General features: G+C 43.0%; 2 protein-coding genes across 4 annotated transcripts in view; one reads left to right on the top strand and one right to left on the bottom strand.

The window, feature by feature from the left end:
• iqce (IQ motif containing E) overlaps positions 1-24,068 on the bottom strand; it is a 67,479-nt gene extending 43,411 nt beyond the window's left edge. For both annotated transcript variants that reach the window (XM_043711806.2, XM_043711809.2), the window contains exons 1-9: positions 23,826-24,068; positions 23,228-23,275; positions 20,044-20,086; positions 13,071-13,217; positions 12,372-12,515; positions 9,515-9,585; positions 6,584-6,697; positions 2,533-2,583; positions 553-623 (exon numbers count right to left, since the gene is read on the bottom strand). In XM_043711806.2, coding sequence (XP_043567741.1) covers positions 553-623; positions 2,533-2,583; positions 6,584-6,697; positions 9,515-9,585; positions 12,372-12,515; positions 13,071-13,217; positions 20,044-20,086; positions 23,228-23,275; positions 23,826-23,861 — 725 coding nt within the window. In that variant the 5' untranslated portion in view covers positions 23,862-24,068. The remainder of the gene's footprint in view (positions 1-552; positions 624-2,532; positions 2,584-6,583; positions 6,698-9,514; positions 9,586-12,371; positions 12,516-13,070; positions 13,218-20,043; positions 20,087-23,227; positions 23,276-23,825) is intronic.
• A 211-nt stretch (positions 24,069-24,279) lies between these two features.
• Positions 24,280-27,094, top strand: part of snx8a (sorting nexin 8a) — a 47,335-nt gene continuing 44,520 nt past the window's right edge. For both annotated transcript variants that reach the window (XR_015760551.1, XM_043711812.2), the window contains exon 1: positions 24,280-24,780. Coding sequence is in view for 1 of the 2 variants with exons in the window: in XM_043711812.2 (XP_043567747.2) it covers positions 24,759-24,780 (22 nt within the window). In the remaining variant the exon portion in view is untranslated. The remainder of the gene's footprint in view (positions 24,781-27,094) is intronic.

Here is a 27,094-nt window from a genome sequence, read left to right as displayed (position 1 = left end):
TCTGTATTCCTGGAGGTTTCAGGACAATATCTTACAGTTTAATCTTCAATACCTGGAAATTTCAGAAAAAGTTTGGAGACTTGGTAACTTTATTTAGTCCATCATTAGTGACTTTAACTTCAGCTGCTGAGGAGCTAAACTTTGGAGTCTCTCTCTGGCCCTCTCCACCTCTTTCCTGCTTTAAGACATTCCTTAAAACCTACCTTTTGATTCAATCTGATAGGCTCTTAGGTAATTTGTTGGCAAGTTTTGTTAATTATTCCTGAGAAACATCTTTTTGTTTTCCCCATGTTAAAGGCACCATAACAATGCAAGTTTAGGTTGAAAATTCTTTTGTTTTTATTCCTCCCTGCCTCAACCTGAAATCTTGATTCAAGAACTTTACTCCAAAAAGAATAAAGTCCTGAACTGATTCTGAACCTCAATGTTTTCAGATTTGAAATATCAGGAAGTGGGAGTAGCAAGTGCAGCACAAAATGCAATCAAGAAAGTAGACGATAGAAACTTACTGATGTCCAATATCTGAAGTAAAAGGACTGCCAGGTAACTTACTTTAATATGCTGTCTTTCTCTTTACACTGCTTCTCCAATTTATAGATTTTCTTCTTTAATCCATTAACAATCTGGGAGTGAAAGAAAAGGCAAAGATAATGATAATAAATTTTGTAGAAATTTGGGAGTTTGGCTCTGCAGCTTCTGTCTCATATAGGGAGATGCATCCTTCAGATAATATTTTAAACATGTCTGCCAATGTGGATTTGGATACTAAAGCTCTCCTGGGGTTTGCAATTTCTGCCAGGCCAAGATTAAAAGTACTATTTGGTTACCTTCATCCAAATCCATTCTGCCATATCGGGTGGAATACAGTCTTAGAGGCATACAGTGTGAAACAGACTCTGAGGTCCAGCTATTCCATACTGACCATAATCCCAAATAAACTAGTCCCATCTGCCTGCCTTTAGCCCACATCCCTCCAAATATTTCTTATTCATGTACTTATCTAAATATCTTTTAAACATTCTAACTGTACTCTCATCTATCACTTCCTCTGGAAGTTCATTCCACACGCGAACCACTCTGTGTAAAAATTATGCCCCTCGTAAATTTTTAAAAATCTTTTCCTCTCACCTTAAAAATATGCCTCCTAGTTTTGAAATTCACCACTCTAGGGAAAAGGCTCCCGCTATTCACCCTCTGTACACCCCTCATGATTTTATGAACCTCTATAAGGTCATCCCTCAACCTCCTAAGTTCCAGTGAAAATAGTGCCAGCCTAACCAGCCTCTCCATAACTCAAACCCTCCATTCTTGGCAATATACTGGTAAATCTTAATAATATCCTTTCTGTAACAGGGCAACCAGAACTGGACACAGTACTCTACAAAAGGTCTCACCAATGTCCTGTATAAGCTCACCATAATGTCCTGTACAGCTTCATCATAAGGGATATTCTGATGCAGCTAAAGGAATCTTCAAAGATTACACTTGTTCCCTAGCCTTTGGAATGTGATCTAGTCAGTCTCATGCTTATTTTTCCTATTCAGAATCGGATTGGACTAGACAGGACAAGTGATGCCTTCCATGGTTCAACAGCTCAAGTCCTGGGTTCACATATATTTAATGAATAACATACCAAACAACTCAGGATGAACCCCAGAGAAAGTGAGTGTATTCAGAAGATGAAGAAAAATGTTAAAAGAAATAGCAAATATAAAGAGGCTAATGTCATCACATACAAGTTAATTTAAATCCCTTCGTATATGCATTCTGTTTAACTTATTATTTTCTGATTTTCTAGCACTCTTAAAAGCACAATGTTGCAAGATTGATTTGAATTTTCCACACATGAAAAAGACACACATTCAGATCTATTCCATTTAATGGTAAACTGCTGAGCATGAATGCTGTACAAATTCAGTTACAGGACAGTGCGGTGTGCTCCTCTAAGGCATAAATGTGGCATAAAGGATAGTGCCCATTATGTTGGGCAGAGGTCAAATTGCTCCTAGTAGCATTGTTCTGAAACGAGCACAACCAGAAGGAAAGAAACCACAGATGATCCACCTTGGACTGCTGTTCTGTGCCTCTTCATGCTGTGAATATTCAAACTGGCTAAATCTGTATCACCTAAAGGACAACAGGTGCACAGGAACTCCCAGATTCCCATTCAGGTCACACAGCATCTGATTCGAGTTGTATCAATATTATTTTAATTGTTGCTGAGTCAAAATCCTGGTATTCATTACCTAACACAAGTGTGAAAGCATCTTCATCATACTCACTGCATTGGTTCAAAAGGTAACTCATCACACCTTTGCAAAGGTAAATAGGGATTGGCAATAACAACAACCTTTCCAGTTGTGCTCATATTTCAAGAATGAATTAAAAATGTTTACAAATTAATAAATTAGGAGAGGATAACTTTGTGTTTTATAAGGAGATTTACAATTCTATGAGACATATAAATATAATTATTGACTAAGTACGTGGGCTTAAAGGGAGGAAGTAATACAGACTTCAAGAATTTCTTACCTCGCTAGTATCATTCTTTTTATCAATCAAACTCCTGGCATATTCTGAACTCTGTAAAACAAGATAATGCACAGGTGGCTTCTATACTAAGTAGAAATGGCGGTGTTATTCACTGTAATGAAAACTTTCTTTGGGAATATTTATCATGAACTAGTACGATCCGTATAGTGAGAAGCAGTACAGTATGTGGCCTTTATTTCCCGTTTCTCAGATTTCATTGTATGCACATCTGCAAAACTGCACTCCGTTGCACTTTGATCCATTGTGTCAGTTTCAGAAGGACGTGGCTTCAAGCTCCACACCACAGTCGCCAATGCAGATTCTGCCTATGTAAACATGTCACACTGTAATTACATTCTACTACAGAAATGGCACTGTAGCATATCAATTTTCACCTTTTTACTATTGAACATCTACCAACTTACTTTGCTGGTTCTCAAATGGTGAGAAACTTTGCTACAACAAGAGATTAAAGTATTATACAAAATAAGGGTGAACTATCTGACTTCAAAGTCAAATTAGGTATGTCTGCTTAGCCAGGTGTAATGACTACCCTTGATTTCAATTCCCACTTCACTTGGCAAGACGAAATTTGACTTTGATGTGGGAGATTGATTCACAATTTTCATTAAATAATGTTATAAAATATTTTTAAGGTGAGCTCAATAAGTCAGTGTTAAGGAGAACTCTAGAAGAATCAATGCAAGTTGTCAATGTATTAAAAAGATGCAACAGAGCTAATTTCTAGAAGGACAGAAATGGAAAGCAGAGAGATTACATGTAGTTAAACCATACTAATAGATTGTAGTGATTGTAACGAGGTCATCTAGGTGGACCTCATGGAATGAGTTCCTTGATTGAGGCTGTTAATCTGGTCCAATCAGGGAGCCCTGGCTGACAGATAAAACCAAGAGTAGGCGGCACGGTGGCACAGTGGTTAGCACTGCTGCCTCACAGCACCAGAGAGCAGGGTTCAATTCCCGCCTCAGGCGACTGACTGTGTGGAGTTTGCACATTCTCCCCGTGTCTGCGTGGGTTTCCTCCGGGTGCTCCGGTTTCCTCCCACAGTCCAAAGATGTGCAGGTCAGGTGAATTGGCCATGCTAAATTGCCCGTAGTGTTAGGTGAAGAGGTAAATGTAGGGGAATGGGTCTGGGTGGGTTGCGCTTCAGCGGGTCGGTGTGGACTTGTTGGGCCGAAGGGCCTGCTCTTTAATAAAGGAAAGAAAGAAAACCAAGAGTATTGGGGCCTAGCTTTGCTGCTCCTCTCCCTTGTAACATTGCTGTCTCTTATGTACAGCTGTAAATGTTTTTTGTAAACTGTTTGTTTGCAATTTGTTTAATAAAATAAAAAAAAGTAAACTGGAAAAAAAAACCAAGAGTGTTCTTGGAGAAGGAGCACGCGGTGTCGATCAACACCCTGGAGTTGTTCAGGGAGAGGTGGGCACCACAGGGAGTGGAGTGCATCATTTCTCCCTCCAACTCTATTTTGATTTAGTCCCTACCCTCCCCCTCACTGTTTTGATCACACAGCACTGCCCTTTGATGTGAAGGGCAGTGTTTGTCACTGGCCACCCGGGTGTTTTCCTATCTTCCTGGTGGTGGAAATTGAATAAAGATTGGTGCACTTTGTGTCTTTCACTGTGTCTCACACCTGCACACACACACCATGGGTGCTGGGGATAAAATAAGCACTACCGCACTTAGGTTAAGAAAGGAGAAAAAAAAACCAAGAGTGTTCACACCTGCACACACACAACATGGGTGCTGGGAAAAAATAAGCACTACCGCAGTTAGGCGGTAGTGTGGGGGATTTTTTAAAAAAGTGTCAGAGCTTAGAAAAAAGAAAAAAAAAATAAACGGGAGTGTCAGAGGTTTGTTCACAATTAAAAAAAACAAAAAAAAAAGAAAACCAGGAGTGTTCACACCTGCACACACACAACATGGGTGCTGGGAAAAAATAAGCACTACCGCAGTTAGGCGGTAGTGTGGGGTTTTAAAAAAAAACAGACATTCCAGCTGGCTCTGAGGAAGCTGGATCAGAAAAAAAAAACAGGAGTGTTAAAAAGAGAGAAAAAAATAAATAAACAGGAGTTAAAAAAACAGGAAAAAAACCCAGGAGTGTTAGCATTGCCCTTTGATGTGAAGGGCACTGCTTGTCACTGGCCACTTGGATGTTTCCTTTCTTCCTGGTGGTGGAAACTGAATAAAGATTCATGCACCTTGTGTCTCTGACTGTGTCTCACACCTGCACACACACAACATGGATGCAAGGGAAAAAATAAGCACTAGCGCAGTTAGGCGGTAGTGTGGGGGTAAAGAAAAAGAAAAAAAAAGAACAGGAGTGTCAGACATCCTGTTCACTCTGAGAGCTGTCTCTAAGGGAGCTGGATCAGTGTCAGGGAGTTCCCACATTTAAAAAAGGGGTGACTTTGTGACAGGATGCCTACATTGTGGAGTTATTTTAGCTCATACATAATCTGGCACCTTTGCATCAACTTTTAAAGAAGGGTCAGCCTTGGAGACTATCATGTAGCTAAGCCATTGCTTTTAAGGAAGTGAAGAAACAGCTCTCATCCTCGACGGTGCTGGCACACTCTGATCCCAAGTGAAATCTGGTATTGACATGCGTTGCTTCCCCATATGGCATCGATGTAGTATTAACTCATTGGTGGCCCAGAGGAAAGGAATGCCCAATAGCTTATGCATCCAGGAAGGAAGGTTTGATGTTCATATTTGGTGTCAGGAGGTTCCACCAATACCTTTACAGATGTAAATGTATACATTTTTTTTTAAAAAACAGGAGCGTCAGACATCCTGTTCACTCTGACAGCTGGCTCAGAGGGAGCTGGATCCGTGTGTAAATAAAGGGTGCCTTCATGACAGGATACAGAAAGAAAAAAAAAGCCAGGAGTGTTAAAAAGAGAGAAAAAAATAAATAAGCAGGAGTGAAAAAAACAGGAGTGTTAGCATTGCCCTTTGATATGAAGGGCATTGCTTGTCACTGGCCACTTGGGTGTTTCCTTTCTTCCTGGTGGTGGAAACTGAATAAAGATTCATGCACCTTGTGTCTTTCACTGTGTCTCACACCTGCACACACACAACATGGGTGCAGGGGGAAAAATAAGCACTACCGCAGTTAGGCAGTAGTGTGGGGAAAAAAAAACAGGAGTGTTTGATTTAATCCCCACCCTCCCCTTCACTGATTGATCACACAGCATTGCCCTTTAATGTGAAGGGCACTGGTTGTCACTGGTCACTTGGGTGTTTTCTTTTCTTGGTGGTGGAAATTGAATAAAGATTTGTACACCTGCACACACAAAAAAACAGGAGTGTTGGGGGTTCTGTCACCCTGACAGCTGCCTCTGAGGGAGCTGGATCAGTTAAAAAAAGAGAAACAGGCGGGTCAGAGGGAAAGAAAGAAGACAAAAACCAGGTGTCAGACATCCTATCACTCAGAGAGCTGGATCAGTGTCAAGGGCTTTCCATGTGTAAATAAAGGGTAATTTGGTGATGGGGATACTGGCCTCTGTGGAGCTATTTCAGGGATGTGTGCATAATTCTAATTTTCTTTTACAAAAAAAGATTTAGAGGCATTGGAGAAGGTGCAAAAACCACAATAGGCTTATAGCCATCTGGAAAGATTGAATGTGAACTGGCTGAGCCTTGTTTCTCGAGAAAAAGATAGATGTCCTGAAAGTGCTCTGAAGACGTTTGATAGGCTAAGATATTTGAGGGACAGTCCAAAACGAGGGATTATGACTACAAGGTCATCACTAACAAATCTAACAAGGAAAAGAAAAAAAATGTCTTTATTCATAGAATGGCTAGGACAGAGAACTTGCCACCACATGCAGTGATTGAGGCTAAATAGCATTGATACATTTAAGGAGTACAAGCTACAAAGTTAGATGAAGAAAGAGGGAAAAGGCTTATGTGGAGCAGAAACACTGGCATGGGACCAGTTTGATTAAATGCCCTGTTTGTATGCTTTAAGTTTATATAATGCCAAACAATATGATAAGACCACTGGTTTTAGTGTGTTTAATTTACCTTGGAAGGATCCAACAGCTGGTCAATCTGTTTCTCTTTCCTGCTGTTTTCCTTCTCTGATCGTCTCAGCTTTGTTTTCAGGATATAATTCTCAGCCTTCTGGGTTTGAATCATCTGTGGGAAGTAGGGGTTTGGGCAGATACACAACATGATGGGGGAAATTAGTCACTGATTGTATTGGATTGTCTGAAAGATTTGGAATATATCAGGTACTGCACATGCTTACATCACAAATAATAACTTCACTTTTGACCTTCAATGTGGTTCTCCTCCTCCACTCTTTCAGCTTTGCCACCAAACTGTTCCTTGGGTAATATTGGCTCAGAGAGAAAAGCTGTTTTTCTTTCTTTTAAGCTAATCTATTTTTCTAATCAACCAATTCAAAGGTGTTGTTACTGGAGCAGGTGGAACTTGAACCTGAGCCTCTCAGTCCAGGGGGAAGAACACTGCTACTGCAACACAGGTTTTTTGATTAGCATTATTGAAGTTCTATAGTATCAATCATGGATCGGGGATAGCACTTTCATATTGGAGACAGAAGGCCATGGGATTCAGACAATCACAAAATCTGCCTATGTATATTTGTCACACTGTAAATAAATTCCACTCCTAGAGGTGACATTTTTCAGGTATCCTCAATTCCCCACTCCAAATCTTGCAATTTCAAGTGGGATAATGAATCTCAGGGGCAGAATTGAAGTGGTAGAGGCAGTAGAGCCAAGCCAGATTCATTTCTCATGTTTTTTAAAATATTAATTCTTTGGAATACAGGCATCCCTGGCAAGGATGGCATTTATTACCCAAGATGCATTGAGAAGATAGTAGTAAAATGACTTCTTAGACTGCTGTAGTCTGTTCAGTGGATGTAATTCCTCAGGACTGTTTGGTAAGATATAATTCTTTGCAGAAGTTCCATATATTGAGTGGCAGTTGTCAGCTCACAGCTGAAATCACTAATTCTTTGCAGTTTCATGTCTCATTTACATCTCATTTCTGCTTTGATATTTAAATAAACCTGAACTGAATTCTAAATTTTAAAACTTTGATTTCATCCAAGCGTGATAGCATTTTGCTGGAGTCAAAACTATTCAGATATGTGATTGGTAGCAGTGTTTTCTAGCTATGAATTTTGGCCCTGTTTCCAAGGCTAACCATCTGTGTTTTGGCTATATGCTACTGTGCCCTTAGAGACTTGTTGCCAAGTAATATTCCATTGCTTAAGAAGAGGAATTTTTCTTAATTTGTGGATTCCAATGACTTCCTGGAAACTACACATGAAAAGAATGGATGGCCTTACTTCAGGTGGTCAATGGAATGGAGTTTGATCAATGGACAGTATATATTTGACAGACATCATCAAGGATGGGTCAACAAACATAGCTTTACAAAGTAGGTGGATTTTGCTAAGACCATGTGCTTTGTTAAGATATTTTGATTTGAAAAACTATGGATGGATAACTCGAAAGACTAGAATGTAGCAAGAAATTTGGCTTAAAGGATACTGCTTTCTGAATTTGCTACTGCAGCTTAGTGGCAAACAGGCGACTGCTAACACTACAGAGGGAAAGGACATCAAGGGAGTGACTAATCATTCCCCTGTAAAACTATTTGAAGAGTTGTATATAGATGGTCGTTTTTACCATTTTAGAGACGTTATTAATTTGGGTTACTTTACCATTTTGGATCATGGGTATACTAATTTGGGGTTAATGTCTGCTCTATAATAAAGTTGCATTTCCTCCTTCCTTCTGATACATCGAAGTGCTCTCCTTCCTTTCAATAAAGTTCCTTTTTCTTCTTCTTTTTATGTACATGATCACAGATATTATAAACTAAACAATTTATAATCATTCTATTATTGTTATATTCAATAAAAATTGTTTTAACATTTTCCTGGGGATTGTCACTCATTCCTATTGTATTCTAAGTGTGATTCAGCATCCAAGACCCTGCAGACTCTTACAATTGACTCTTAGCTGTATAGTGTATTTCTTTAGGATTTTAGTGACATATAAACGGAGATCTGTCTGTCTCTTCAGTTGGATGCAGAATATTTTGTAGTACTTTGTCAAAGAAGAGCTGAAATTCTCTTGAATGTCTTGGTAAATATTTATCTCTCACTCAACATCACTGAATCAGATTATCTATTTGTGGGGGCAATGATGTGAACAAATTGATTAGTATTTCCTCTACATTAAAATTGAGAGGAAAGTTCAAAAGTAATTTAATCACTATGCAGCACCTTAGGATGTCCTAAGGTTGTGAAAGGCACTGTATATATGTGTTAACCTTTCCTTGAATATTTTAACTCACATCAAAGCAAACAAACACATTGTTATTAGATTCCCTACAGCGTGGAAATAGGCCCTTCGCCCAACAAATCCACACAAACCCTCCAAAGAGTAACCCACACAGACCCATTTCTCTCTGACTAATGCACCTAATCTATGGGCAATTTAGCATGGCCAATTCACCTAACCTGCACATGTTTGGACTGTGGGAGGAACCGGAGCACCCGGAGGAAACCCATGCAGACATGGGGAGAATGTGCAAACTCCACACAAGCAGTTGCCCGAGACTGGAATCGAACCTGGGACCTTGGTACTGTGAGGCAGCGGTGCTAACCACTGAGCCATGTTATTAGCCTATACAAGTGGGCATGAAGTTCTGTTTGTGATCAATGAATACTTGAAGCCACATGGCATTCAGCACTGTTCAAGACGTCATTTGGGTTTACTATTGCTGGTAGCATCGGCAATTACACAGCATCCATGCAGAAGACCTTCCAGGTTTCTATTCTTGCTATAGTGTCCAGTGGCTGAGCTGCCACATAAAAGTGCTCAACGCCCTTGTTCAGACTTGTTGGTTACAGGAACTCCATCAACTGTAAATTGCTGAGTAACCTCTGGTCCCCATTAGGGTAGCACTCACCTTCTTTAGTTCAATGATCTCATCGTACATGTCCTCTTTCTCCTTGTAGTCAGGAGTGCCAGGGACATAACCTACAGTGCAAAGGAAAGAGGAATCACAGTGAGGAGAGAGAGGTCAGAGAGAAAATGCGAGACAGAGAAAAAGAAGAGAAGGACAAGGGAATGAAACAATAAGAAAATAAAATGAGGGGAAAAGACAGAGAACAAAAAGAGAGACAGAGTTAACAGAAATTGTAATGAATGGTTACTATTGAACAGAGTTAGAGGGATTTTTCAAACATTAAATGGGGAATGTCAAGGTCAAGGAAAAGATTTCAGAGTAATATAGAAAAGTCAAAACTAAGGCCTGAATCTTTTGAGACATAGCATTATTTACCGGGTCTTCCACAGTATCCACTGGAAACCTAAACACAGCAGAATTTGGGATGTGTGATGGAGTGGGGCAGAATCCAGACATGCACATTCTGATGGCACTAGCAACTGTATGGCATACTAAAAAGTCCATGTTGAATGTTAGTGAATGAGTGAGTGGATGAATGTAACTTCACATAAGCCTGTATCCCAACACCAAGTCACCATTTATTTACATGTGGAGAGTCCTTTACACTGATCCAGCCTACTCAGAGCCAACTCTGAGAATGAGCAGGATGTCTGACACTCCTGCACTTTTTATAAACACGTCCACACCAACCCTCCAAAGGTTAACCCATCCAGACCCATTCCCCGACATTTACCCCTGACTAATAACTTATACTATGGGCAATTTAGCATTGCCAATTCACCTAACCTCCAAATCTTTGGACTGTGTGAGGAAACTGTAGCACCTGGAGGAATCCCACGCAGACACGGAGAGAATGTGTAAACTCCGCACAGACAATCGCCTGATGCTGCAATCAAACCCAGGTCCATGGCACTGTGAAGCAGCAGTGCTAACCACTGGGTCACCGTGCCCCGTGACAATCCTGCTTTTTTTTTAAATCAAACAATTCACCGTTTACAAAACAATTAACATTAACAGCTGTATACAGAGAAACAGCAATTTTATTAGGGAGAGAAACAGCAAAGCCAGGCCCCAAACCCTACCGTCAAACCAGTTTTCAGGGAAATGAGGACAAACCTCAAATCCCAACAGTCCTGCTCTTTCTTTTCTTTTGTTCACAAATAAGAAGGATTTGGAAGGTAGGTGGAACTGGTTTAGTTTGGGATTATGGTTTGCATGGACTGATTGGACTGTTTCCATGCTGTAAGACTCTACAGCTCCGCAGAGGCTGATGTTCTGTCACAAAGTCTGCCTTTAACAGTCCTGCTCTTATCTGTCAATCAGGGCTCCCTGACTGGACCAGATTAACAGCCACAATATCCACATCCACAATATGGATTCTCCAGTTCTCAAATTACTCAGTCAAACCAATAGCATCTCAGAATTAGAGGAGGCTTGGAGTTGTAATATTTTTTAATGAAATTAGTCAACTCATGAAAGGTTTTAATATCTCATGCCTCAGGGAAAGTTAGGCTCCCAATAACTGAAAAAGTGGCTCTTCATATGCCCCAGTGTCAGTTGCCTGGAAAAAATAACGCATTCTTTGCACATGCTGGGCCCAGTCTTCAACAGCAGGATGGAACTAGTCAAGCTTCTCTTGGCATGATGCCACAAATACTTACCCAACTCAAAAACGACTGTTGTGTACGAATTTCTTTAGGAGCATGCTTTTATCTCGGTACCATTAAAATAACTCCAGAGGCCGATATCCTGTCACCAAGTGACCTTTTATTTACACTGATTCAGCTCCCTCCTAGCCAGCTGTCAGAGTGACAGGATGTCTGATACTCCTGGGTAGGTGGATTGAGTGGAAGTCAGATTCAGTTGGAGGTAGGGTGATTGGGACTGATCAGATTGGGTTATTGGGGGTATTTGTGGGTTCAGGGGGATAGTTAGGTGGTCAGATTTATAACTGGGTCATGCTTGGAATCAAGTGTTGGTTAGTCGAGTGTTTGGGATCGTTGGGTGTGATTAGGGCACAGTTGTATTGTTACCCAGGAGTTAGGCCAGGTTTTCTCTGTCTATGTTCCTAGGTAGTATTCCAGGAAAGTACATCAGAACTGACTGGGGGATCTTAGGGACCAGTACAATTCTCCACCATAAGTTTAGTTTAAATTTGCTGGGCAATTTCATACAAATTTATACATCAAAACTTCCATGTGGTCCTGAAGCACATCTGTGATTGTCTGAGACCAAATGTACAATCTGGAGAGTGTAAGGTTTGGTTGTATCATTCAAGAAACAGTTGATGTAGTGATATAGAGATTGTTAAATAGTTTGCAGGGATGATGAAAAGGAGCTTCATGGCCTGTTTAGATTAGATTAGATTACTTACAGTGTGGAAACAGGCCCTTCGGCCCAACAAGTCCACACTGCCCCGCCAAAGCGCAACCCACCCATACCCCTACATTTACCCCTTACCTAACACTACGGGCAATTTAGCATGGCCAATTCACCTGACCTGCACATCTTTGGACTGTGGGAGGAAACCGGAGCACCCGGAGGAAACCCACGCAGACACGGGGAGAACGTGCAAACTCCACACAGTCAGTCGCCTGAGGCGGGAATTGAACCTGGGTCTCTGGCACTGTGAGGCAGCAGTGCTAACCACTGTGCCACCATGCCGCCCAAATGTTATCCTGAAGCATATTGTGGCCTTGACTGTTGTTACTTAGATATTGATTTTGGAAAGTGGAGAGCAACAGGCTGAAAAGTCGTTGAAAATCTTCTTGAAACCCAACATTGGGCCACTAAGAAGGCCAATTTCTTATTTTTAGTCTATTTTTAAAAGGGGAAGATGTTTATAAAGAATACCCACCATTACTGGCTGATCGGGAATGCTTTGGCTTTTTCATACCAAGAGCTTCTTTCAGATATTCCGGTGTACTTGTGTAGCTCGAGTTCCGACTGTATCCAGAGATATACTCAGTCTTCAGTGACTGGGACAGAGCTGAGGGAACAACTGTTATAACAATGTGATAACAATGAGAATCACAACACCCTTACACTCAAACATGCTAACATATCAAAAAGCTATGTATACGCATATATGAATCCGTAGGTACATATATGCATAAGCACACACAGACTGGGACGGGTTAGGTTACTTGTCCTCGATCAAATAAAGCTATAGGCCGCATTGCTGGTGGTGCTCTTCCATCAATTCCTTTAACTTTCAAATCTACAGAACTGAACTCGGGTATAGAAATGTAAGCAAAGTTAGGGTCAGATTTAAATGTGAGGCCTCCACCATTCAAACTGACAAGTCTGAAGTGGCTATTGTTCTTCAACATGGAACCAACATGGGAGAGGGGGATAATGGAGGGGAGGAATGGTGAACGGAAAGGAGGGAAGTGAAAAGGAGAAAAGCAAAAAGGGAATGTGAAAATGATTAGAGGGGAAGGGATGGTTAAGTCAGTTGGGAGAAGGGAGGGATAGGAGAGAAAAGAGAAGAGGGGAGAGCTTGAGAGGGAAGAGAAGGGGAGGAAATTGGATGACCTATATGGCTGTCACTTACCAGCACCCTGTTTAAGTGATGCTACCCACATCTCTCTCGGCACCTTGGCTGATGGGTTTTCCATGTGCATAGTCCCTGTACCCTTTATTGACCTCCATACAGCTGCCTTCTTTGGATGCAAGTATGTGTTTGAGAGATACGGGGATTCTGTAGGAAGAATGAAGTGAGAGATAAAGTCAGTAAGCAGGATTTCAAAGATACCTTGGACAACAGTACCTGCAACAGCATACATCTCTACGACTCTAAGACCCTGTTTGTGGCTTTTCTGCCTTCAAATGTCAGCTGTGGTTCAGTGATACTACTCTTGCTTCTGATGCAAATGTTTGAGGGGTCAACTCTCCCTCCGAAGAATTGGGAACACAATCCAGGCTGTTAGTTCGCTGAAATAGTGAGAAAATGCTGCTCTCTTGGAGGTGGCATCTTTTGGATGCTCAGTTATACTAGAGTCATAGAGATGTACAGCTTGGAAACAGACCCTTCGGTCTAACCTGTCCATGCCGACCAGATATTCCAACCCAATCTAGTCCCACCTGCCAGCATATCCCTCCAAACCCTTCCTATTCATATACCCATCCAAATGCCTCTTAAATGTTGCAATTTTACCAGCCTCCACCACATCCTCTGGCAGCTCATTCCATACACGTACCACCCTCTGCATGAAAACGTTGTCCGTTAGGTCTTTTTTATATCTTTCCCCTCTCACCCTAAACCTATGCCCTCTAGTTCTGGACTCCCCAACCCCAGGGAAAAGACTTTGTCTGTTTATCCTATCCATGCCTCTCATAATTTTGTTAACCTCAATAAGGTCACCCCTCAGCCTCCGAAGGTCCAGGGAAAACAGCGCCAGCCTGTTCAGCTTCTCACTATAGCTCAAATCCTCCAACCCTGGCAACATCCTTGTAATTCTTTTCTGAATCTGGGGGACTCCACTGGCCACAGGCCTCCAGTCTGAAAAACAACCCTCCACCACCACCCTCTGTCTTCTACCTTTGAGCCAGTCTGTATCCAAATGGCTAGTTCTCCCTGTATTCCATGACATCTAACCTTGCTAATCAGTCTTGTCGAACGCCTTACTGAAGTCCATCTAGATCACATCTACCGCTCTGCCCTCATCAATCTTCTTTGTTACTTCTTCAAAAACCTCAATCACGTTTGTGAGACATGATTTCCCACGCTCAAAGCCATGTTGACTATCCCTAATCAGCCCTTGCCTTTTCAAATACATGTACATCCTGTCCCTCAGGATTCCCTCCAACAACTTGCCCACCACTGAGGTCAGGCTCACCGGTCTATAGTTCCCTGGCTTGTCTTTACCGCCTTTCTTAAACAGTGGCACCACGTTTGCCAACCTCTAGTCTTCCGGCACCTCACCTGTGACTATCGATGATACAAATATCTCAGCAAAAAGGCTCAGCAATCACTTCTCCTAAGGCACCATCTGTCCTATTTGATGGATTAACAGATTATGACAGCATTCAGAGTACAGCAAGGGAGTTTTCAAATACTCTGTTCTCTCAATCAACGCAAGTAAAAACAGGTTATCTGATTATTTGCACATTGTATAAATTTTCTGCCAGTAAATTGGTTGATGCATTTAGAGTCATAACAGGACAGAGGGAGGCTACACTGACTTTCCAATCAATCTTATTCTCCCATTTGAACTCCCTCATCTGTGACTTGCACTATAGCAATGACTAAATTCTGTAAGTACTTAATTGATTGTAAAGCATATTGGGATGCCTGAAGTAATGGAAAGCAGTATGTCATTGCCAAGTCTTGAAGATGTAGGAACAGAAATAGGCCATTTGGTCCACTGAGCCCGCTTCACCATTCTGCAAGATCATACCTGACCTGATGATCCTCAACTTCACTTTCTGTCTTTTCCCCATAAACCTTGATTCCCTTACTGATTAAAAATCTATCCAACTCATTCTTGAACACGCTTAACAATCAAGCCTCAGCAGCCCTCTGTTGAAAAGAATTCCATACATTCACCACGCTGAGAGAAGATATTCCACCTCATCTCTGTCTTAAATGGGTGACCCCTTACCCTGGACCTAGACTGTCCCACAAGGGGAAATAAACTTTCTAAATAAACCCTAAAAATCTGACTCATTTCAATAAGATCTGCTCTCATTCCCTAAATTCCAACAAGCACGTACCCAACTTACTCAACCTCTCTCATAAGGAAATCCTTCCACTTCCAGAATGAACTCAGTGGACCTTCTCTGAACTGCTGCCAATGCTAGTATGCCTTTCTTAAGATGAGAGGACCAGAACTGTTCATGGTATTTCAACTGTGATTTGATAATATTAGCAATACCTCCGTATTTTCATACTCCATTCTCTTTGAAATAAAGGCCAACGTTCCATTTGCTTTCTTGATTACTTGCTCAACTTGAATGATAGATGCTTATGATTATACACTAGTATTCCAAAGTGCCTCTGCAGCTTTCTGTAGTCTTTTACCAAATATTAAGCTCTTATCTTCTTCCCGCCAAAATGCATAAGGTCACATTTTCCCACATCATATTTCACCTGCTAAGTTTTGCTAGGTCACTTAACTTGTCTATATCCCTCTGTAGATTCTTTGTATTACTCTCACTACCTAAATTCCCACCTAATTTTGTGTCATCTGCAAACTTGACATAGTACATTCACTTCAGACATCCAAATCTTTAATAAATACTGTAAATAATTGTGGCCCCATCACTGATCCCTGTAGTGCTCCAACGGTTTAGGCCACCATCCTGAAAATGCCCCAGATTCCAACTCTCCGTCTTCAATTAGTTAGCCAATCCTATATCCATGTGAATACAGTACCCCAACATCATGGGTTTTTACCTCATTCAGTAGGTTTATGGCCATTTCATTTCAAATGCCTTTCATATTGCATTTGACACAGAATCCAAGCAAACCCACAAACAGGGAAGCCAGTAAAGGCGCACTTTACACAGGACTCATATCCAAGATCCTTCACACTCATTACTGCCCAGACTCACCCATAGATTTGACAATTTTAACAGTCTAATTTTAGTCTTCACTGCCATCAACAGAGAGAATTGTGTGTGGTGATAAAGCTTATTTTCCATCTCATCCCAATGGTTTTTCCCTCAGGTTAAAATTACAATAAAATATACAGTGCAATACAGCACAGGAACAGGGCCTTTGGCCCACCAAGTTTGTGCCAATTCCTAATGCTTATTTAGACCCACTACTGTGACAATATTATGGCTTTAAGAGGTGAATTTTGTCCTGGTGTTTTTTAATGAAGAAACGTTGAGACAGACTTACCAAGTGGTATGCTCAAAAACAATAAGATATGCTGCTTGAGAGGCTTTGGGCTTTATTAAAAGTTGGAACAATAGAAGCAGTCTGAATGGGTGGGGTCAAGCTTCCACAGAATCAGGATTTTAGTTCTTTTTTCTGCAGTCTTAAAGCCTAATTGTGGAAGCTTTTATTCCTATCTCTATCACAGCTAAAAGTTGAGGTTTTCTTACTGCTGCTAGAATTACGTGAGACACTGAATTTGCCATTGCCAATTGTGCGTTTATGGGATGTTACTATATTGGAACAGTTAATTAGTCATTTATATATATTAGAATTTTGATAATTACAGTTAAAACAATTCTTTTGTTTTTATTCTGTCTGTATTTTAACTGTAGTGTAAAAATAAAGTGTGTTTTGCTTAAAGTCGAGCAGTTTGACTAATCAAGTTCACCTGGAATGCAATACCTTATACTTACCTTTAAAATAAGAAAATGTTAGGGTCCAGGTTGTCCTCTTAATATATTTTCAGGGGATTTGGTCTGGTCCAAAAAACTACTCATTGCCCATACATGGTTTCAATCCCTCTGTTCACATGTCTATCAAGATACACCTTAAATATTGCTAACATGCTTGCTTTCACCACCTCCACTGGCAGAGCATTCCAGGCACCCACCACCTTCTATGTGAAATTTTTTTCCTGCACTTCTCCCCTAAACTTTCCCCTACTCATCTTGAATCTGTGCCCTCTTGTAGTTGATCTTTCCACCCTGGGAAAAAGCCTCTGACGATACACCCCATGTATGCCTCTCAATTTTGTAATCCATGATCAGGTCACTGTTCAGCCTCTGTCTTTCCAGTGAAAACAATTTGAGTTTCTCCAATCTCTCTTCATAATTAAGACCCTCCAGACCAGGCAACGTTCTGTTAAACCTTCTCTACATAGTTTCCAAAACATTCACATCCATCTGAAAAAGTGGCAACTATAACTATATGTAACATTCCAAACGTGGCTGAACTAAAGTTTTGTACAGTTGTAACATAACTTGCCAACTTTTATATTCAATGCCCCAGCAGATGAAGGCAAGCATGCTGTATGCCTTCTTGACCACCTTATTCACCTGTGTTGGAACTTTCATGGGATCTGTGGCCAGATCACAGCTGGCCCTGGGTACTTGTGTACCTAATGAATTTCAAGACATTCAACACTTCCTCCTTCATTATGTTGATTTGCTCAAGAGTATCCACACACCTTTCCCTAACCTCAACATCCCTCTCTTTGGTGAATACTGATGAAAAGTACAGCTCATTAAGAATCTCACTATTTCATCTAGCTCCACACATAACCTCCCTCCTTTCAGGGATCTGTATGCCCAGATCCATCTGTACATCAATGCTACCAAAGGTCCTACCATTTATTGTATAATTCGCACCTGAATTTCATCTTCCAAAATGAATCACCTCCTATTTGTATGGATTAAACTCCATCTGCCATTTCTCTGCCCAAATCTGCAATCAATCTATATTCTGCTGTACCCTTCGACAATCCTCACTATCTGCAACTCCACCAATTTTGGTGTCATCTGTAAAATTATTAATCAGATCACTTGCATTTCCTCCAGATCATTTATATGTATTACAAACAACAAAAGGTCCTCGCAATAATCCCTGCAGAACACCACTAGTTACTGATCTCCATTCTGAAAAGCATCCTTCCACCGCTACTCTGTCTTCCACGACAAAGCCTGTTTTGTACCCATCTAGCCAGCACACCCTGTATCCCATAAGACTCTACCTTTTGTACCAGCCTGCTATGAAGTACTTTATCAAATGCTTTACTAAAGTCCATGTAGAAAACATTCACTGCCCTTCCCTCATCAATCAATCTTGTCACATCCTCAAAAAACTCAACCAAGTTGATGAGAAATGACTTTCCTCACACAAGTTCATTTGCTTCCAAATGTAATTAAATCCTGTTTCTCAGTATCTTCTCCAATAGGTCCTGCACCACTGACTCAAACTCACTGGCCTGTAATTACCTGGTTTATCTTTGATGCCCTTCTTAAACAAAGGAACAACACTGGCCATTCCCTAGTCCTCTGGAACCTTACCTGAGGCCAAAGAGGATGCTAAGATATCTGTTAATGCCCTACTACAAGTGGTTCTCCGATAACACTGTAGTTGCGTTCCATCAAAACCTCGCTTAATAGAAATAATGGGGCCGATGGGAAAAATGGGGTTGGGGCAGACCAGCAAAAAATATCACTCATGACTGCTCAAAAATCACCCAAAAGTCTAAGTCACAGCATTGCCTGAAATTATATTTATTAACAAAACAAAAGTAAATTTAACACAGTGTAAGAAAGCTGCTCTGTGTACAGTACTTCTCACAAAAAGCTGCTCTGTGGGCAGCTGACATTGGCACATGCGCAAAATGGCACATATACTGATGCTGACATTGAACATGTGCAGAATGGTATGAAAACTTTGGCACTGACAACGGCACATATGCAGATCGGCATGAAAACCGGCACTGACACTTGTGCTTGGGCAGAATGGCCTGGACATGGCACATGTGCAGAACGGCATGGACATTGGTGTACGTGCAAAACGCATGGAGCACCAGTCCCCAATGGAATCACGCTATTGACAATGGAGGCAAGCGTTCTTGAAAATACCGTTCTCTAATTCTTCAGTGACCTTATAGCCAAATCACGCTGCTGAAACACGCTTTATCTCAGAACTACCTGTATTTCCTCCCTTGCCTCCCACAATATCCTCAGATAGATCACAGTTGGCCCTGGGTTCTTGTGTATCTAATGAAGTACACATACTTCATTATGTTGACCTGCCCAAGTGTATCCACACACCTTTCCCTAACCTCAACATCCCTCTCTTTGATGAAGACTGATGAAAAGTATAGCTCATTAAGAATCTCACCATTTCATCTGGTTCCACACATAACCTCCCTCCTTTATCCTTGAGTGGGCCTACTCTTTCCCTACCTACCTTCTTGCTCCTAATATATCTATAAAATGCCTTGGGATTCTCCTTAACTCTGCTAGCCAAGGACATTTTAGCCCTCCAACTCCCGGTTTGAGCTCCTTCCTACTTTATCTATATTCTTCAAGGACTTCATCTGTTTTTAGTTGCCTAGATATTGGGTATGCTTCCTTTTTTTTTTGACTAAGCTGATAATTTTCCCTGTCATCCAAGGTTCCTGAATCCTACCATTCCTGTCCTTCATTTTCACTGGAACATGCCTGTCTTGCACTCTAATCAACTGGTCTTTAAAAAACTCCCACATGTCTGATGTTGGTTTATCCTCAAACAGCTGCCCCCAATTCATATTCTCCAATTCTTGCCTAATTCAGTTAAAAGTTGGCCTTCCCTTAATTTAACACCTGCATTCAAGATCCATTCTTGTCCTTATCAATAAGTATCCAAAAACTAATGGAATTATGGTCACTATCATCAAAATGCTCACCCACTGAAATGTTGATCATCTAGTTGGGCTCATTTCCCAATACTACATCCAGTATGGGCCCCTTTCTCACTGGACTATCCAGGTACTGTTCAAAAAATCCTCCTGGTCGTGCTTCTATATATTATCCCACATATAATCCAGATGTAATGTAATGGCTTCAGGAGGGGAAACATTAGATGGAAAACAGTTGCACTGTGAATTTGAATTAGTACTACTCACTTGGGGATTTGGGTGGCTTATTTGATTTCTTCTTCTTGGGTTTCTATATGTAAAAAAAAGTAGATCAGTAAATCAACCTTTATAAATTTCACTTTGTCAATAGCTGTGGCTTTGTGGCCTTTGAATTGCACTGTTGAGAGGTGAAACTTGCAGACAAACTCCAGACTAGCACTGCAGCATCTTACTATTTTAGGTACTGCCTTTTAGATAAAATAATAATATTGTTCAAAGATGGCAAGGGTCTGGTGTGATGTGAGGTCAGGCAGTGTATGCAAATTTGGTGCTATCTTGTCATTTTAACTATAGTAGCATGCAATCCAATCCAAGCTGTGTTCTTGACTGCATGTTTAACAGGGGGCTTAAGAACATGCATGGGACAAGCAATGCTCCAGTTAGCCTCCAGCTCTTAAAATGAAGAAGTCTGCTTTGGTATAAGCCTGAACAAGAAATATGGAGGACCAGATAGCAAGTGAGAACAATGATGGTGTCTGGCCCAGAGGACCTAGCAGCAATGCTGAAGAAAGTTTAATGACTTTGCACACTTATTAAAGTAAGTGAATTCATTTTCAAATCCCTCACCCAATTTCCCTTTACATTTTTATGCTATTGGAACTCAAAATATCCCATTTGGTCAGTCACTTTACACCTCGGAGTGAGTGTAAAGTTAAAACCCTATGGAGACCAATCACTTTTTAAACAAGAGGTTAATTTATCAGCACCCAACAAAAAATCACGAGACAAGGTTTCCCATTTTAAGATTTCCCTGTTACAAACTAAGATTAACATAGACGGAACATTCATAAACAGGCACAAAAACAAAATTGCTGGAAAATGTCAGCAGGTCTGGCAGCATTTGTGGAGAGAAAACAGAGTTAATGTTTTGGGTCCACCTCTTAATGAACTGGAGTCAACCAAGACATTACTCCAGGCTCAAGTGTAGTGAGAATATCCTTAATGGATAATGAGATATGACCAAATAGTGGATGTGAAATTCAGATCTATAGCGCTGTTGTAGATACTGTATTCTATATAATCTGTGTATAAAGCACTCTTGTCCCTACCTCTTTGCTGAGGTACTCTTTCTGGGCTCTTTTCAATTATAAGGTCATGTTGAAATCTAAGAGGGACTATAACCACAGGCCAATGTATGAATCAGCAACTCCTGTATCCTTACAGATTTTAAGCACCAGTCTTCAAAAAGAAAACCTCCAAACACACAACACAGCGCTTCCACAAATAAAAATAGAGAATGCTAAAAATAATCAGCAAGCTTGGAAATATTTGAGGAAAGAAAACATGTCAATGTTGTCTTCTACAAACTCAACATGAGTAGAAGCAAGTCAAAAACACCTCAACTAATGTTGCTACCTGGGATTTCAAATTATCCTAATGCTGAGCCCCACTTGCAGCTGAAGGCATATTCTTTAGTGAATAATAAGCAAATACATTCAATAGACTGTACAGTCCAAGTTTGCATTATCAGTGTAAAATCAGCTATTAGAAGTGATAAACATCATGACTGTGACCATTAAAAGGCTTCAGCCATATGCAAGGCACAAGCAATTGAATGCTCTTTTCAGCATGGGATACTGTATGGGCTGCACCGGAAGTGGCTGAATATGCAGCATGCTCTGGTCCCCCAACATTTGCATCGGCCCTTGTTCACTCCAGTTGCCATTTTGGTTTCTGCACTGTTCACCAACGCTAGACGTTACAGATCTATTTGAATGCAGTATTGTATAGGAAGTCAGCTGTAAGACTAATCTTCTTAGCAGTTTCAAAGAGTTAACTCAGTCACAATGGGCTGAATAGCATTTTCCAACGACATATGAGTCTATAATAAGAGTGTTCAGTTTTTCGGTGCTGTCTCCAGCCTTGATATTAATTTCAAGTTCATTATCCAGTTATTAGCTCACTGCTGTTTATTAGATCTTTCTGTATTCAAATTGATTGCCATATTTCCTCTATTACAACAGTGATGATAGTTCAAAAATTTCTAAACTGGTTGCAAATTGTTATGATTACCTGAGGTCATGAAGACCACTTATTTTAATAGAGGTTTATCTTTGTTTCCTTTCTTAAAAATTCTATTTAGTACCCTTGAGGTTATTGATAGTTTCAGATGAGTCTCTAGTAGCTGTGATACATTTAAAATTAGTCAGATTAGCAGAGCTTTTCTACATATTTTCAGTAATGATCGTCTTTTTAAAAATTCATTCACAGGATGCTGCCTCGACCAGAATTTATTGCCCATCCCTAATTGCCCAAAGGGCAGTTAAGAATCAACCTTATTGCTGGGAATCTGGAGTCACACGTAGGCTTCCTGAAGAAGGGCTCATGCCCGAAACATTGATTCTCCTGCTCCTTGGATGCTGCCTGATCTGCTGCACTTTTCCAGCAACACATTTGCAGCTCACACGTATGCCAGACCTGGTAAGAAGTGAGTATGGCAGTTTCCTTCCTTAAAGGACATTAGTGAACCAGATAGGGTTTTCCTACAATCAACAATGGTTTCATGGTCATTTAGACTCTTAATTCCAGATTTTTATTGAATTCAAATTCCACCATCTGCCGTGGTGCAATTCAAACCCAGCACTTCAGAACATTATCTGGGTCTCTAGATTAACAAGCCAGCTGATAACACCATGAAGGTGCTGGGTTTGACCAACACCATCTGCTGTTGGTCATATTAAAACAAAGACATTCAACTATGAATGTCTGAGTTATGATCCTGAGGTCTGGTAATACCATGAGCACACTATTTTCAGAATCCTGCATTTGATATTTTCTTTTGTATTTGTTGACTTACTAATGCAACATTAATTATTCAATACCATAACATTTTTTTTGTAATAATGGAAATTGTTTTCCATTTTGGAACTGACAGTGCTTTTTAAAAGGAGTTCTTGAGTTTGTCAGTAGTTGCTGGGTGGAGGGACAGGAGAGGAGAGTTGTGTCAATATTTACAGGTGATCCCCATGATGGTGCTAACATTTGTTGGTAATCCCTGGGAGCATGTCAATATTTGCTGATGATCTCCAGGAGTTTGTCAATGTTGATAGGAGATTTCAAACAATGTGTCAATATCGGTTGAAGCATGATAAGAAGAGTGTACCAGCACTCTGTCAATCAAAATGAACAAAAGGGCAGCTCTGACTGCACAATTATATCTTAGGTATCTTACCTTTTCTATATCAGATTCATATGTAACAATTGAAAGTCCATCCTCTCCCTGAAACAGAAAAAAAGTACATAAGTAAACTTTATCACATTGGAAAGTAACTCTCTCTTTCCTTCCTAGGACTATTCCAACGTATGCTTTAGTATTCCGTGAGTCCGAAGATTGTTGTCAACTGTCAATTCAGTGACTCTACCATTTGTCTCGACTGACATATTACGGTACTAAGGGAGTTTTTTTGAAGGAGGTGTTAAACCATTGACCGCTGCATCTCTGGTGGTCCACAAGAAGGGCTGGGGAGTTTACCCTCTATCTTCATGACCTGCAGTAACAGGCACACACAAACTAACCCTTGCCCCACACACTACACAACTGTCTCTCCTATGTTATCTGTATCACCATAGTTCGAAAAAGCTTTATTGGCTGTAAAAAACTAAAGTGCTTTGGGGAGGAATGATATCGGGGGACGAGGGGGAATTGGGCAAGGGTATAGGATGGGGTGGAATGGGAAGAGAAATTGTTTTGGGAACAATTTGGGTGTTTTTCCCCCCCTTAAACTCAGTCATAGAAATCCGTAGATTCGTTTCTCGATGGGGTCTCTCACCCCCAGGTCCTCCTCAGTCCCACCACTCAGCGACATCTCGGTACATCAGGATCACCCGTGCCTGGCTCCGGGGGAGGAGGGTCCTGACTCCCCTGGTTTGGTCCTGGTCCTGGGTCCGTGTGGGCCCCAGCTGTTTGACGGCGGGGCTATAGCAACGGGAGGGAGTCACAACACCGCCGGTCGACTGAAAGGTTACCCGGAGTTAGTTAGGCGGCGAGCGCTGCAAGGGATCCACAGACGGATTGGTGCAGGAGAGATTAAGATCAAAGAAGAAGCGTGGACGAGTGAGACCGAGGAAGGTTCAAACACCAAGAGAAAGTGAACGCAAAGGAGAAATGAACAGTGTCTGAAATATTCAGCCACCAACCGCATATCCATGGCGCTCCTTGCGCACAGGGACGGGCAACTGAATCTGTTTACCTGGAATTGTTCCAGCTAAATATTTTTAAAGTAAGTAGGACGGGTCAATAAAGCAAACACTTTGATGTTGTGTTCGAAAACTCTGAAACCATTGATCGGGGGGGTCGAAACAAATGAATCCTAGGTCTTGAGCTGAGGCTGAATCTATCGGAGACGGCTGGTGTCAACTCTACGCCGGTTTTAGTCGGCCCGCTGAAGCCAATCGATCCCTCACCGACTCTCACTCCTCGGTATCGGAGGCGATACCTCGGGAGAAGCGAGTGCCGCCAGATCGGTAACGTGAGGGTCACATCGAGTAGGCAAACAGTCGCGCAATTATCTCACCGGCAGGCTCTTCAATTTTGCCACGTACATGAAGGACGAAGAAAAAAGTTGTGAAAACTTAAAATAAGTTTTTTTTTCCAAAAGAAGGATTTGGGAGCAGCGAAGTATTTTGAAGGTTATTTATTTTGCCGTCTTGTGTTTATTATTGAGGAAATCACATGGCAGCTTGCCGGCTCACATGATTTGGACATGGAGACGGAGATTAATGAAGGTAAGATGGAAAACTTCAACGTGTCTTCCTCCAGCAGGTTGGCTGTGGCTCGGTTTTTGGACAGAACTTTTTAAAAGACTTAACGGTTCGTGTTTTTCTCGGTCACGGGAGTGAAATTACTCGAAGATCAAACCGATGAATGAAAATACCCGGACGGCAATTTGGGGGGTGGCGGGGTCGTAACAGAGACTGTTTTTGGATTCCGAGACTCCCCGCGCCGCCTGGGGACCCCGTTCTCTAACTGCCACAAACAGCTGTGTATCACCCCGGCTCTCGCTCTCATACCCCCCCCCCCCCCCCCCCCCACGGTTTCATGCGTGTGACCACTCCGGGTCTGCCCTGAGCACACGTGTGTGACCCCACACCCCCACCCTGGATCTGGCCTGAGCGCACGTGTGACCCCACACCCCCACCCTGGATTTGGCCTGAGCACACGTGTGACCCCTGATCTGGACTGAGCACGCGCGTGTGACCCCACACCCCCATCCTGGATTTGGCCTGGGCACACGTGTGTGACCCCACACCCCCATCCTGGATTTGGCCTGGGCACACGTGTGTGACCCCACACCCCCATCCCGGATCTGGGCTGAGCACACGTGTGATCCCTGATCTGGCCTGAGCACACGCGTGTGACCCCACACCCCCATCCTGGGCCTGGCCTGAGCACACGTGTGTGACCCCACACCCCCATCCTGGATCTGGACTGAGCACACGTGTGTGACCCCACACCCCCACCCCGGATCTGGACTGGACACACGTGTGTTACCTCACACCCCCACCCTGGATCTGGCCTGGTCACACGTATGTGACCCCACACCCCCACCCTGGATTTGGCCTGAGCACACGTGTGACCCCTGATCTGGACTGAGCACGCGCGTGTGACCCCACACCCCAATCCCGGGCCTGGCCTGAGCACACGTGTGTGACCCCACACCCCCATCCTGGATTTGGCCTTGGCACACGTGTGTGACCTCTCACCCCCACCCATCCCGGATCTGGCCGGAGCACATGCGTGTGACCCCACACCCCCATCCCGGATCTGGGCTGAGCACACGTGTGACCCCTGATCTGGACTGAGCACACGCGTGTGACCCCACACCCCCATCCCGGGCCTGGCCTGAGCACACGTGTGTGACCCCACACCCCCATCCTGGATCTGGACTGAGCACACGTGTGTGACCCAACACCCCCACCCCGGATCTGGACTGAGCACACGTGTGTGACCCCACACCCCCACCCCGGATTTGGCCTGAGCACACGTGACTCCTGATCTGGACTGAGCACATGCTTGTGACCTCACAACCCCATCACGGATCTGGCCTGAGCATACGTGTGTGACCCCACACCCCTTTCCCGGATCTGGCCTGAGCACACGTCTGTGACCCCACACCCCCACCTCGGATCTGGCCTGAGCACACGTGTGAGACCCTACACCCCCCACCCCGGATCTGGCCTGAGCGCACGTGTGATCCCAAACCCCCACCCCGGATCTGGCCTGAGCACACGTGTGTGACCCCATACCCCCACCACGGATATGGCCTGAGCACACGTGTGTGACCCCACACTCTCACCCCTGATCTGGCCTGAGCACGCGTGTGACCCCTGATCTGGCCTGAGCACGCGTGTGACCCCTGATCTGGCCTGAGCACGCGTGTGACCCCACCACGGGTTTGGCCTGAGCGCACGTGTGTGACCCCACACCCACACCCCCACCCCGGATCTGGCTAGAGCGCACGTGTGTGATCCCACACGTGCACCACGGAACTGGCCTGAGCGCACGCGTGTGGTCCCACACACCCACCCCGTTCTGGCCTGAGCACACGAGTGTGACCCCACACCCCCAGCCCGGATCTGGCCTGAGCACACGTGTATGATCCCACACCCCCACCCTGGATCTGGCCTGTGCACAGATATGTGACCCCGCACCCTCGCCCCGTTCTGGCCTGAGCACGCGTGTGACCCCACACCCCCACCCCGGATCTGGCCTGAGCACAGGCATGTGACCCCACACCTCCACCACGGATCTGGCCTGAACACACGTGTGTGACCTCACACCCCCACCCCGGAACTGGCCTGAACACACACGTGTGACCCCACATCCCCACCACGGATTTGGCCTGAGCGCACACGTGTGACCCCACACCCCCACCCCGGATCAGACCTGAGCACGCGTGTGACTCCATGCCCCCACCCCGTTCTGGCCTGTGAGCGAGCATGTGACCCCTGATCTGGCCTGAGCACACGTGTGACCCCACACCCCCACCCCGCATCTGGCCTGAGCGCACGTATATGACTCCACACCCCCACCCAGGAT

The sequence above is a fragment of the Chiloscyllium plagiosum genome, unplaced genomic scaffold, assembly GCF_037043375.1.
Source record: "Chiloscyllium plagiosum isolate Xiang-an unplaced genomic scaffold, Cpla_swu_hap1 HiC_scaffold_20, whole genome shotgun sequence".
NCBI lineage: Eukaryota > Metazoa > Chordata > Chondrichthyes > Orectolobiformes > Hemiscylliidae > Chiloscyllium > Chiloscyllium plagiosum.
The sequence above is the reverse complement of the archived record's forward strand: the minus strand, read 5'-3'. Positions and strand labels throughout refer to the sequence as shown.